The sequence below is a fragment of the Pteropus medius genome, unplaced genomic scaffold, assembly GCF_902729225.1.
Source record: "Pteropus medius unplaced genomic scaffold, Ma_sr-lr_union100, whole genome shotgun sequence".
Lineage (NCBI taxonomy): Eukaryota > Metazoa > Chordata > Mammalia > Chiroptera > Pteropodidae > Pteropus > Pteropus medius.
Window position 1 is genome coordinate 750,770 of NW_024350926.1, and position 14,994 is coordinate 765,763.

The following is a 14,994-nucleotide window of genomic DNA, read 5'->3' on the forward strand; positions in this document are numbered from 1 at the left end:
TTTGGGTGGCTTCTCCCAGGAGGTTTTTCCCTAAGCATGCATTTGTCGAAAGAAATGAGGCTGCGGTCAGCTCTGTGTGGCCAGTGTGGTGATCCGATGTGACGTACAGTGAGGCTGTGCATATTCTTTTGGACTGCCTTCGTTATTATAATCAGGCAGAGTCAAATCGGTTTGTTGGTGATGAGGCCAGAAAAGAACTTTGGTTTTGGAACATGGACTCTACTGCGGATAGCCACAAGGCACCTGACGCGATGGATTTTAGCTGGCAGGACACCAGTGACCAACATTTCTATGGCGAAAAGCAAGGGTCGTCCTCCCCTGGACTGCTGCTGGCTCTGTTGGGTCAACAACAGTACAGCATCATTTTAGCTTGTGGTGTGAAATGGTAGCTGACATATGTAGCAGTGCTGTTCAGACAACAAGTCCAGGAGGGGTGTGGGAAGAAGAAATACAAAAGCAAAATAATTGTGGGGTGGCTGCTGTGACAAAGCAGGCATTTAACAGTCCAAATAACGTGGTCATATCCGATTGGCTGACGTGCTCACGGGAAGCATGGCAGCTTGCGCCCACTGCAGTATCACAAATGACAATTGGGCAAGCATATCTTATGCAGAAGTTAATCACAATAATGGAGCACAAAGTGTGGCTTAGCGGTCAGATCGTAAATGACAAATCTGTTTTACCTTCCAGTACCAGTAATGTGTGCAAGACGACGTTGGCTCTCGCTCTGAGCGATCATGCCGATAATCACTAGATGACAAAAGTAATGAGTTGCATTATTATTAACAATGAAGAGTGGGGCTTCTGTGGCTCTGTGTTGCCACAAACACACAAAAGCCAACAGCTTTTCCACCAGCCCCGAAGAACGCAGGCAGAGCTATATGTTGAGAAGAATGACAACTGCACAATAAAAAAACTGCAGCCTCTACTTGTAGTTGTCATAGTTGAGCAGACACCAGCCAGTGCCACTGACAGACCAGCTGGGCCCTGGGAGGGCTTCCATGCTGCACCAGGAGGTACAGTAAATTATCCTGCACGGTAGAGCAACATCTGTTTCTGTGCTAGTGCCGAACAAACAAGGCAATTTAAAACATACCAAGGGATAACCAAGCAACAATTGAACATGACCCTCATTTTCTCCCTCTTCTCACACATGAGGTGCTAAACTTCATTGTGCAAACACTCCACCAAAGAGAGGCCGGGTTAGTATTTGAGAAGGTGTTGTCAGAGAGATTTTACATATTTCCAAAAGAGAAAGGAAAAGCTTATAGTATTGTTATTCTTAGAATCTTCCTCCCCCCCTTCTATCTTTATTTCTTTTATGCCAAAGCTAGCACTCAGTTCTCAATTTGCTCTAGAATTAAAAAAAAAAAAACTTTCCATACACTTATAAATATTCAGTCTTTAAACCTAATTTGCTATACTTAGTTCACATGCCTTCAAGCATTTGTCTTCCAATTTCCACTGAATAAATGCGTACTAATGAGAACTAGAGCAAGCTGCTGAGGCAAAGCTGGGTGACTTGGGTCTGGCCTGCCACCAGCTTGTGATAGGCGGGCAAATTGAGTTAAAATGAAAAGTCTTGTCAGCTGAAATTCAACATGGTAGCCAAACAGCAAGCTGTCAATCATTCCAGCCAAAACAAGGGACTGCAGGTAATAAAAGGTCGTTGCGATCATTACTGAGCTTGGCTTTCATATGCAAGTTAATTTTAATTAAACATGATCTCTATCTGTAAATGTTTTATAAAACTTATTGTGCATAATAGATTGTTAATTTATATTAACATTTAGCAGGTAATAAGACCCTCTACTTATTAAACGCATTGTAGAAAAATGGCTATCAAGAATGCAAATATTTGGGGGATAATTTGTACCAGGCACTGCAAGGCACCAACAACTGCAATGGTGATTGAGATAAGGCTGCCTGTGTTTTATTAAGAATCGAGGTTTGCTGACCGGTGTACACCAGGAAAGTGGATTACTGAAGTTCCATACCTGGCCTACACATCAGAGCCTGCACTACCTTCTTCACCTGGCTGGGGAAGATTTGTTTCTCTTTGGGATATAAAAATATTCTGATTCACTATTCGTTGTAAGCAAAAAGCTAGGGAATCTGTTGAGCTAAGATGCTTTACAATGTAACTGTGAAGGGAAAGGGCAAACGGAAGGAAATGCTGATAGAAAAAGGCGTGTATGTTTTGTTTTTTGCCCTCAGATGTCGATTCTAGCTGTAATAATTGACAGATGATTCTCATTTGCAGATTTAAGGCACCGAAGCAGGGTAGGACTATCAAGAATGCACGTTACAATGCAAACACAAATAAGCACATCCAAGTTTCTCCCTCGCGCTGAGGCCACGTCTGTGTATGTGGAATGAATGTACTGTGACATGGCCAGGCTGTTAATTTGGATCATCGTAATGATTGGTGCAGACTGTCATACTATCTGATTAGCCATGGTGATCAGTGGATGGCAGCTATGGCTGGAGCGAAATGAACAGCCAAGCCCTGCCACAGTCTTCCGGGGCCGAACGCTTGGGCGGTCTCAGAAAGAAGGTGGATGAGAAAGGGGAGTAGGGAGACTTGGAGCCAGTGTGCTCTAGAGGATGTGAGGAAATAAAGCCACGGTCTAGATGTGTGTGCGTTTTTATGTAACTGCCTTCAAGACAGGTGAGAAAGTAAATCTGAAATTGTAATCATCAGATAATTGGAAGTAAAAGAACAAATTTTTGGCTAGACAGTTGTATATTTTAAGTAAAGTTAAAAATAAACCTGAATTGGTACGAATGCCTACTTTCATTCCGCACTGCAGACATGGCCTTTGGTTTACTGCTAAAATAGGGAAATATAAATTCAACATTCATATAGTCCATAAACATTTATTCAGGTACTACCCTGCTCAGGGCACTGGGCCACTGCTCTTGGTGGAAAAAGGAAACACAGCATATGGATTTGGCCTTCATGGACACTACAATGTATGTAGGTAGTTCAAAGTTGAAAGGTACATATAAACAGGAATGCTCTCAAAGACCTTGGTGAAGATAGCACACAATTTCTGACGCCATAACTCCAACGGCGGCGGTCACTACATTTAAGTGGAGTTATTTTTTCTGTTCTGAGCTGAAATTTTCCTCCCTTAAACTTCCACCCTTTAGAAAACATGAAGACAAAAAAAAAAAAAACTTCTAATTCCTCTTCCATGTGACAGCTCTTTAAAAATATTTAAAGACGACTATCATGCCATTTTTAAGCTGCATGTCAGAGGAGATATGGCCTTCAGTCTCCTGACATCCTGAATGAATTCAATTAGTCACTGTGCCTCTAAAACGTGGCAGAACTGGGTGTGCTACTTCAGTTGGAAAAGTAGAGAGGAACTACTTTCTCTGCCCTCGCTACCATATGTCTATTAACGTTTTGTTGGAAGCAAATGAGCAACAAATTTTTGAAATACTAACATCACTGATGTGTCTTAAGCTTTCTGATATCCCAGAGATTATTATCAGCACTGCTGGCTGCCATTAGAATCACCTGAAATGGTTAAAAAGTAATAATAATAAATGCTCTATCCCATATCAGTGGAATCAGAACCAGCACATTAACTAACACCTTTAACTTAGTGGGTGTAAATCTTGCACATTACAATCATCCAGGGAACTTTTCAAGCCATCGGCCTGCACTTCAGACCAATGACATCAGGACCTCTTTCGGGGAGACCAGGCGTGAGCGCTTTTTGAAGCTCCTCAAACGATCCCAGCGAGGATTCCAGGCTGAGAACTGCTGGTTCAAACCCTTGTCTGCTCAGCCACACATTGATTTCCTCATCCTATTCGTATGCAGTTGATTTTCAGACCTAAGGACAATCATCCGCATTCTCATTAAACTTCTCTTTCGATCCTTTCAACTTCTGCTTCCGGCATTCATTATATCATCTAACCCTCTTAGCTTTGTGCTGATGTGAAAATTTGATAAACATTCAATCAGTGTCTTTCACTTTTTAACCAATGTTTCCTCATATTATGTACAAAAATCTCACTACGTGACTCCTGGTGGACCCTTTGTGGGAGGTGCCTCTCCCCCGAGCTCCCGTTAGAAGTTTCTAAAATAATGTAAAATTTATACCTCTTGCATATCCCCACTGGAAGAGAGGATTTCGTTAAACTTTACTATTGTTGTCTAAATTGTTTATGCTTTTAATTTTTAGATACACAATTATTTTATAATATTAAATAAGCTTTTTCAAAATAACACCTACGATTGTGCCAAATATACCACACTAAAATGTTTATAATAAGGGAAACTGTGTGTGTCAGGGGAAAATGGAGACTCTATTACCCATGTCACTTTTCCATAAATCTAAAACTATTCTAAAATGAAACATTTTTATTTAAAAAAATTGTCCACAAAATTCTGATGTGAACCTCTAGCTCCAACCTCACCCTCATACCCAACTGCATTTGAGAATTAGTGATACACATCCTTGTTAAAAATAGTGGTCAAGGTCTCCGGTACATCTCTAGAGAATTTTTCCCTGAGGCGACAGTGTTATGGGCTAGCGCTGAAGTTAGACAGATCTAGCATCAATTTCTGCCTCTGCCACTATCTAGTAGTATGATTTGGGGTGGTTAACTAACCTTTCTGAACCTTGTTATCCAATAATTAAATGAAAATAAAAATACTTGAGGATTAAATAAGCTAATATATGTAAAGTAATTAGCACAGTGCCTGCCACATAGTAAAATAATCGTTATTAACATTTTTATTTGTAATGTCTCATCCTGAAATTAAAAATACAGCTAACTCTATCATCATCTAGCCTGCATTTTCAGATCTCGTCCATGTGCAGAACACGGCTGGCTTTGCTGAATCGAGATACAAAGAATTCCTCTTTCCTCTCAGTTTGGACAAAGGAAAAGGACTGTGATGATTCTGGTATCAGCCAGAGGGGAAAAGCCTGGGTGTGGACAGAAAATCCAAATTAAAGTCCCGACTATCTCCTTTACCTCTGTGACCTCAGGCAAGTTATTTAGCACCTGAGAATTTTCTCATCTATCAAAATAACGAGAAAAATAATAGCTCTCCCAGTTCCCTGGTATCTTGGTGAAGATCATATGAAACAATACAAGTCCATAAAACTGCTTCGAAATATTGAAATCATTAATAGATTTAATATGGGCTCTACCTAATAATTATTATTATTTGTTATTAAAGAATCTGTACTTTTTCCAACTAATCGTTTCTGTTTCTCCCTCCTCCCCAACTCCTCACACACACAAAAATGGACTTAGAGTCTTTTATAGAATTTAGCTGGAGAATCACTGTAAGCTATTAATTCTAGAGTTACTATAATATATGATCTCCTCTTTAAAAAAGTATTACAAATTTTGTGCAGTGCTAGTTTCACGGCACCTCCTTTTATTCTAATATCCCTCACTTGGACCATATTTGCAATTTTCTCATTTTGGGGATATGTAACTGAACAAAATTGGGTGTCTGCAGTTCACCTAAGCAGTTCAGGAATCATAATCCACTTTGTGTTATGTTCTTTCTTAGAGTCCAGCACAGTTGCTCTCTCCACGTGTGCTACTCAGAAAGAGCCCTCCTGTGGGACAGGGCGGACTGGAATTTGATACCAGCTTGGTTCACAACTACTGGAAAATGAAGAAAACAATTTAACACTGTAGGGATGGCACTGAGGCTAAATATCATTTTAGTGATAACAACAGATAACATTCACTGAATTCATTTTTTTATTAAGTTATTTACATCCATTATTCGTGTAAACCTTGAAGTAAGAAGTAGGACTCAAGATTATTTGCTATCTCTGTATCAAAATTTCACTTTTGAGATCTTCCTCTCCTTGTATTATCTCTTCCTTTCCTCTTAGAGTTTTTCAAACTTCCATTCTATCAACAACTGCTCCTATTGAGATTTAGGCCCTATGTAACAGGTATCTGAACCTCATTGTATTTATTAACTAACTTATTTTAAAATTTAAATTTAATCGTAGAGACCCTTGCTAAATTGACATAACATTTTAGTGATATCCTGATAAGCAGAATCCTTACAGTAAGTTACATAATAAACATATAAAAACATAAAATTATCTTTTTCCTTAAAAGACAAGGGTAGAGTGGTTTTAAAGAAAGAATTTTGAGAGCATTGGATAAAAGCCTAAATCCCTTACAACCTCTTACAACAGACGACTGCTTTGGGCTTGAGATTTAAAAGCCTACTCTATGTTACACATTTAAACTTTTACTGACATCAAGTGTATATTGATGTCAGAAGAAATGTGAGACCATCGAGACCTGCAGGATTGAGCCAGGAAGGTCAGTAGGACAGACACTGTGATTTGCGTCACCTACACTCCATTGGGCTCTGTCTTCTATGATCACTCTACACAGGAGAAATACTTCTTGTTCAGGAATAAGACACCCTTTTCTATGGCACTATAACTTTCCTTTTCAATCTTGCTAGATAATAAATGTATGCTGACATGCAGTATCTCTGTAAAAAAATATCTCCTTTCCCTTTGCTGTTCCAATAACAAATTTCTCCGTCCTGGTTAAAAAAAAAAAAATGCAGCATTCAGCCTTTCATTTCATCCTTATGTTCTTTCTTCTTATAATAATAAAAATTCAAGATATCTCCTTAAAAAGAAGTTGTACTTAGAATACAGAGAATTGTCTCCTTAAAGAGAAGAGAAGTACATACACTCACACCATGTGCTGCACTGTAAATATTTAACTCTGTAAACCTTGGCTTTTGCACATATAGATCATAATTTTTCGATATACAGAAATATGGTTGAACTATGACTAGATGCAGAGGTTATCTGCTGTATCACTGAATTACATAAAACTTTGCTTCACTCTGCAAAAACCAGTCTAAAAACGCACACTATTTTCTGGAAATTAACTTCTCATAATGAAGGTTACCTGGCCTCTGCTGGTAACTGAGGTCAACCTGAAGAGAGGTCCACCTTCTAGATGGCTAAAGGCTATAAAGGCGCTGGTAAGTGAGCTGTACATTTATGAGTGCTCTGAGGATGAAAATCCCTAGCTCTAGCTATGGACTTAAATGGACCCAAATTATAGCTCCGGAACTTGCCATTTCTTCTGATCGAACATATTTAAAACTTTTCTGCTTTAATACCACAATTTTAAAATGATATTTTCTTTCGATAATGAGCACTTGAGAGTAAAAAGAGAGTTGATGAATTTCAACCAAATTTTTAAGAGTAATAACTGTCTGTAGAATACAAACACGTATCCCTTGAAGTTTATTTGCTCTGCTTCCCAGTATACATCATCTAATTCATAAATGAAATCAAAATTACTTGAATATATAGAAAATGCAACCTTGGTCTTCACAGGAACTATAAATCTCCTATCCAGAAAAAACTGTGTATCCATGTAAAGGCAAGTATTTCATGCAGATTTTGTTCATTTGTTCCTCAATAATTCTCAAAAGAAAAATACAATAATATTTATATTTTAATAATATTGAGATTATTTTCTTTCTCCAAGCAAATGTAAAATTACTTTGATAATATATGCTAAAAACAGCCAACTACAAGGTGTCACATTTTTCCTAATTGACTAAACGAGCTACCCAATGGCCAGTATAAAGGGAGCTTCTTGGAATTGCCTCTGATGGGTTTTATTCTAACCAGTGTGAAGAATGTCTTGGGCCATTCTTCTTAAGGCCAGCCAGTGGTCAGGACCTGTAGGGCCTTTGCACCCAGAAGTTCTCACCAAAAATCTGGAACATATTTAGAAAATAAAAATTGAGGCCAACATGGGCTAAAATACTTGCCTGCATTGTCAAAGGAGCAAAGCAACAAAGATATAAAGACTTATTCTTGTGTTTGTCCAAAGGGGCTGGGAATATCGTACAGTAAAGGATCCCACGGGATGAAATATCAGTACAGAAGGAACAGAGAATAACTCGCTGATGTGGAATTTCACTTTGGGAATTCAAATTCATCATGTAATGATGGTGGTCTTATCAAAACCAGTAAAGGAGAATGCAATCCACTGTCATCAAAAGCTCATGTCTCCGGCATACAGATGTGTATAAAAACAGGAAAAGTTTTGTCACTCCCGACCTCAAACGTCTTTAAAATAGTGACCATGCATGTTTTGTGAGTCAGTGCACAATGGATTAAAATATTTGACATTTCACAAGGAGTAATTTGTGGTTGTCGGCTTTTCTTTTTCCTCCCTCCCTTCTTTCTCCCCCACCCCCAAGCATGTTTAAATCATCAACTATCAGCAGAAATCACTTGTACTACATTTTTGAGAATCATACACTCCAAGCTGTATAAAACATCCTAATCTCTGCATGAAAATATAGACACCATTTTAGGGTAGAATAAATACATTTTACACATAAGTTGCATTTCTAAAATACTTTCTTGTTCAAACCCTGAACACCTCTCTTGTAGAGATAGAGCAGCAGTGTTTGGAAAGCATTAGCACACCAACAGATGCTCAGAATCAAATGACTTAATAGGCAGAAACTTTTTTTTCAAATAATTGCAAAGCTTTGGTCTAGCCTTTTGCATACCTCGCATAGTTAATTACCTAGGCCTTAATGTTTACATGCAATGAGAGTATCTACAGCTATAAACTACATAATTTATAATTGATGTAAATGGGTGTTATTATGTCAATTAGGCAGCTGTGTCCTCCACCTCTTGGTAAACAGCTTTGAGAGATAAACTGAGTTTGCGAAGAAGTAACCTTCTTTTCTTCATAACATATACAAATAAATTACCTAGGTAGACCAGGCTGTCCAATTGTTCTCTGGTGATGTGGATGGAAAATCCGGACCCTCGCTTTTGACCTGTTGACTGCAGCAAATGGTCAATTTCGTCACGCAGCGCTGCCATAGCTTCTGGGTGCCGTAGAAGGTAATACATCACCCAGAACGTAGTTGGAATAGTGTTTGCCACAGAGGCCCAGAGAAAGCCTAAATGATGTGCTGGGAGAAAATAAGTGAAAAGGAAGATTAATAGCGTTTATTACACTGATTAGATTTGCAGTGTGCTAATTAAAAGATGTTAGGACACAGACCCAGCCAAGGATCAGTGCATGCTAATGAGGACCAATAGGCTTCTGAAGTCTAATTTTCTGCTTAATGAGAATAGTTTAAAATGTAATGTGTGTGGGGGGGAGGACAGGGTAGGGAGGTGGGAGATGAGCTAAGAAGAGTAAATGCAGCTTAGTTATACTCTTTCTCATTATCACCATTAAGTATCTTGTTTCAACACCTCAGCAAAAAAAAAAAAAAATCAATTATCACAGAGGGTTGTTTCAGAATAAAACATTTTATCATTAGCCAATTAGAAAGAGCATAAAAATTTTCAAGGTCGCCATTTTGTCTTTTTATTTCAAAGGTCTATTGTAAATTATTCTATTTTAGACAAGTAATCACTCAGAAGTTTCTTACCTCCTATTTCGGCATCCTTGAACGTATAGTATTTCTCCAGAATATCTTGCCTCATTTGAACAACTTCTGACAATTCTTGCATCTTAGCTATGTTTTCTGATGTCAAGCATTTTATAAGCTTCTTTTGAATAGACTTGACATTTCCTAGAAGCTCAATGGGTATGTCTGATACTAAGTATGGGAATTTGTTATCAAATTTAAAAAAATCATCTTGAAGTTCAGTAATAAATTTTTTCCTATCACCAGCAAGAAATCTTCCATATATGGTTGTAAATGTAATTTCAAATATTACTGAGCTGCAGAATGTCAACAGATATGCCATGTCCCAATTTGTGCTTTTAAATAGTTGGGGTTCAAACACTTGTTGTAGATTCTGCATAGTGTTTTCCATGAGAACATCCAAAGATTTCCCTTGTAAAAGCTGATAGCAGTCATGAAGCTCATCGTTCAGGTCATCATTGGTCATCAACTTTTGGATCGAAAACACTTTCTTCATTATTTTCTTAGTAAACATTTGAAAGCTTAATTTGTGATTTTTTATCACTAACTGGTACTGGCAAGGGTCCAGAATCAATGTTATGTACTTTCCTAAAAGAAACGAGAACATAAGCTCATTTGGTAGCAAAACAAACAGCCTACCCCAAAATTTGAAAATATTTTAATCGAAATTAGAAAAGTTTTAATAGGTAACATCTAGAAAGGCGCAAAGTTTAGTAAAAATTCATTTCATTCAAAGGTTCACTACATGTTTGCTTTTTAAATGGAAGATGATGGGAAAATCTCTAGAAGCTTGAAGTGAAATATTCTGCCAAATTAATGACTATTAAAAAGATAGTGTACCCTTCAAATTTTTATTTTAACAAAGTATCTAAATATTTAAATTATCCTTTAAATATTCTCAGAATCCCTTGACATAAACGCTTCTCACATTTTTTCACACAAACAGCAAACAAATGAACAAATCAAATTGGTAAGATGCCATTCTATTACTGATTATTTACTTATACTTCATAAAGAGCTTTTTCATACTTGATAACATCTTAGCTTTGATTGGATACAATAATTTTAACTAAAATAAACGACGATATGGTATGAACCAGCTACTCACAAATGAATGACTAATTCAACGCTAATAACAAATCACAAACACCAGCATTTTCATTTTTATAGATGAGAAAATAGTGACTCAGGAAGATTCAATAACATGTTCAAGGTCACATTCTGATTTGTAACTGAAATGGGATTCCAAACTAGAACCTGTCCATTTATTCATCCATGCAACCATTCATACATTCATTTAACATTTATCGAGATCTAGACACTTGGTTGGATCTCGTTTCTTTTCTTTACATCTTTATATCTCAAGAGGAACGTAGTGATACACAATGTAAGGGAGGCAGTCGGCTTCATTCTGTTTTCAGGTGTTATCAGAAAGGGTCTTTTGAGGTGGTGACATTTGGTCTTTTCATATATCAGTGTTGTCCAACCTTACTCGATTGAGAGACTTAGGGTGCTGGTTAAAAATACAGATGCCTGCCTCATTCTGCATCAAAAGGTTTGGAGGTAGGACCTACAAGTCTCTATTTGACATGGGCCTTAAGTGATTCTTATAAAGGCACACTGAGGCACACTGAGGAACACAGTCATCCTATGGTCTGTATCTTAAAATTGGCAGGAACCTTGGAGAGTTCCTAGTCCCCCGTCCCCCAAATCCCAACCCCCTAGGCATTTATCAGTTGAGAAAGCTGAAGAAAGTCAAGAGAGGTCAAGGGCCAAGATCACCCTGCCTTTGTAGTGGCAAGAAGTCACTGCCCATGCACTGTTCTTTTCTGAACGCAGTGCTGATTTTTCTCACTAGAGTACTGTTTTAAGACTCTTTCTAATTATACATATTACGCAGATAGTATTCATTAACAACATTCAATAAAGCTTTCCTTTCCAAGAACACACGTGAAGTTTAGATGCTCCTATACACTTTAATGCCTATTTCTTGTCTTCCAGAAAAATGATAAATAATTAGACAGTAAAGTGTGTCGGATCGTCTACACTTTCCTCTTTACTTCATCATTCCTCTGTGTGTGTGCATGTATGTGTGTGTAGCTTTCTTAGATGAATAACTTCTCACTTGTTATTTATGGTAACTCTGACAGCATCACAGAACTTACAGTCGATTTGGTATAAAATTTAGGATAAAGTTCTGAATAATTTTCAACCTAATCCTAGAAACAAAATAAATGTTTTCTTTTTGTTTTACAATTTTTAAACACAATTAAAAATAAATCATATGACTTAAGTTTTTTCACTCCATTTACCCTTGATTTACTTAATGAGACTGGTCAATCTAAGAATGAGAGTGAAGCTAGAAATGACTACTCATTCTGGTCAGATCCCAAAGCTGCATTTACAAAATAAACTCCATTTATTTTCCCTCCAAGGAAAGAAAAAAAGGACTCAACTGGATTTGGGCATATTTTATGACACCTGCTTTACCATAGCAGCTTAATTAAATAAAATTTCCAGCATCTGCCTGACAAATAATTGAAAAAAAAAAAAGAGTCAATTCCCTTATTTTGCAAAAGACAATTTTAGGCAAAGCTGTGTATTTTCACAGGTGGTGATTCCTACTTTTCTCCTTTCACTAGATGAAAGGATTTTACTAAATATCTTTAGGGTTATTTTAAATTTGTCACTAAAGTTCAGAGAATGGCTAAAAGGTTCAGTTTGCAAAACACGATTTTTAGAGAATATTTTGAAATTTTTCCAGCCAATTTTCTACATTCATCAAAATCTAAGTAGAAAGACAACACTATATTCAGCTGTGACAGCATGAGCTACAAATACTCATATATTCTCTCTTTCTTTTTCTTTTTGGGGGGTGAGAATTTGGGAAGAAACTCTATAGTTAGTTTCACATAAGAGGATAAAAGCTAAACGTTGATTCTGGCTTGCAACCAGTTATTAATATATATTTTTTTAAAATAAGCAGTTGTTGCATATAGGCTCTTTGATTTAAAAATCATTACTGATTAGTTTAAAGCAATTTAAATGTAGATAAAATTCTCATGCTTTCAAAGCCCTTCGCATTCCAGGATATGTATTTTCTCTTTCTCATTCTTATTTTAATTTTCTTCAACATCAAGGCATTGTGTTTTATGTACTTTCTGAGTAAGATGTAAATTATTTTAAAAGTAGACATTTTTGATTTTTTGGATTTTGCTTTTCGAGTGGGTTTGGAAGTACTAATAACCCTGGAGATGTTAGCTGGCTTTCCAACTTTTAATCTTCAGTATAAACAATTTAAGCTAAGTTTTCCAAAATTAATATTAATTTAAACCATCTGTCTACCATCTGCTAATGTGAGATGCAAAACCAAGTTTCTTTGTAATCTTTAATCAGACAGTTAGGAAAACACATATACATTCATAAAATGGATTTAAATTTCTTAACAAAGGAAATCTGAAAAGTTATTCTGAAGGCCGTGTATCCTTGGAGCAAAATTAACTTTTCCTCTGGTGTGGTTTTATGTAAATGATGCCAAGTGTGTCAACAGGCAAGTGGCCTAGTTCACAAAGATCACAAGGTAGAAACTATGTCCTTTGCCAGGCTTTCAAAAGAGAAAGGACTGCTGTCAGCAGCTGATATCAAATATTGATTTAAAGAATATCAGAGTTTGCATTTGTCTAAAATACAAGTCAAAATGCAGCTCACTTCTGCAAAAAATATATACATGAATATATATAATCATCCTTGGGAGCAGCAAATTTGCATTTGAAATAGGGTCAAATTTTTAATGCCTTCATTGCCGATAATTTCATTCTCTTCCTTTTTATAGGAGCTGACTAGGTCTCAAGATATTTACTCTAGCATTCCTATATATTTTGCACATAATCCTTTACTAAGTCACCTGCCTTTTCACTTCCTTCAAAACTATTTCTTTCAGGAAGGTAAAGCTACATGATGCAAAGTATGTCAGTAAATGTTAAAAAACAAATTAAGTCATTCACATTGTTGTCATATATACATAAGAAGTTTGACATCTGGATCATTATAAATTGAATTTTGATGTTTTCATTTCAGATATTTGGTGCTTTACAGAGATGCATCCATAGGAATTCAGAACAACTATTTCACTATTTGGAATAGAAATGCCTAATCACCAAATATGAGATAAATTTGAATTTTAAAGAATTTTTCCATAACTATAAGCCTTTAATCTCCATGGTTAGCTGGTTTTTTGATAAGTTTTTGTTTTTGTTTTTGTTTTTTTTTTATCTCGAGTTGAAAATATTCGTTGGAAGAGTAAAATATGAACTAACTTTTTATTTTATGAGGTTGGCTACGTTATACACTCTCCCTCCTATTAGGGAGATTTCGCTAGCTGTTGACAATGACGTACAGTGGTGCTTCACTGAGATGACATCCGGGGAAAATGACTCCGCTGCACCACCACACAGAACCAATTAGAGAACTATTTTCTGCGACAGGTCACGAATTTACGTGGTTTCTCATGAAAAGATGTACCTTTTAATTTCTTTATTAAGATGACATCCATGTCCTTTGAGACGTTTTGGGATGACAATCATTTGCTCATCGTGCAAGAACATAATACTCACTGAAATCACACTATGGGACAAGGGCAGAAGACTCTGCTCCTCGCTTCACATTTTCTAAATGAGCTATTTTGCAAACTGATCATTAGAACCATAAATGTTAATGGGATATCTTGACAGGAATTTATTCAAACTCTAGTAAGAAGCCAAAGAGAAGTAGTAGCACATATTCAACTGTGGTTGTTTACTCTCAAGTTCAAGAACATAACAATGGTCAAATTATTTAGACATTAGAAATTTCAGCAAGCTTCTCACTAACTAACACTAAAATATCAAGTGTCAGCAGAAATTGGTTGTTTTTTGAAAAGTGAATATAATTATTTAAATCTGCCACAGGTTTCTGGTTAATCAACTTGGGTTATTTCTGTATAATGTATTTAATAGGAGAACTAAAATATTCAATAATTTGTTGTATCTGCTCATTAAAACATAAGGCTTAATTTTTTAAAGTAAGAGTGACTTTTTTAAAAGTGAAGAATATAGTTTTGCATTATGAAGTGTAAATCTCACTTAGAATATAAATACTATTTATAGCCTTTATTTGTATTATAGTAAGTATTTTATCAGCTCTAAGGTATTGGGAAATTCCTCATCAAATATTTATTGTGAATCAGTCGTGCTGAGCTCTGGAGTAAATGTTGGCAATAGAGGAGCTAGAAAGTAATCAATGGAAATAGACAAGTGAATTAGCAATACATTCACAATTTATTAAATGCTATGACTGAAGTGATATTGGGAGTAATTGGAGCCTGGAAAAGAAGAATCAACATAACATGGAGAGTGGAAATGGTCAGTGAAGGCTTTTAGGAAGAAGTGATATGTGACTATGGCCTCAGATGATGAGTCAATGTCAGTCATTTTTTTCAGGATGACTCAAGAAGAGAAGAACAGCATTCTGACATAAAGGAAATGATTATGGATTATGCT

At 36.4% G+C, this 14,994-nt stretch overlaps 1 protein-coding gene across 1 annotated transcript in view; it reads right to left on the reverse strand.

Annotated features, from left to right (window-relative positions):
- The window catches only part of CYP7B1 (cytochrome P450 family 7 subfamily B member 1), a 154,037-nt gene that overhangs the window by 13,555 nt on the left and 125,488 nt on the right, over positions 1 to 14,994 (reverse strand). The window contains exons 3-4 of the mRNA XM_039841749.1: positions 9,458 to 10,045; positions 8,783 to 8,989 (exon numbers count right to left, since the gene is read on the reverse strand). Coding sequence (XP_039697683.1) covers positions 8,783 to 8,989; positions 9,458 to 10,045 — 795 coding nt within the window. The remainder of the gene's footprint in view (positions 1 to 8,782; positions 8,990 to 9,457; positions 10,046 to 14,994) is intronic.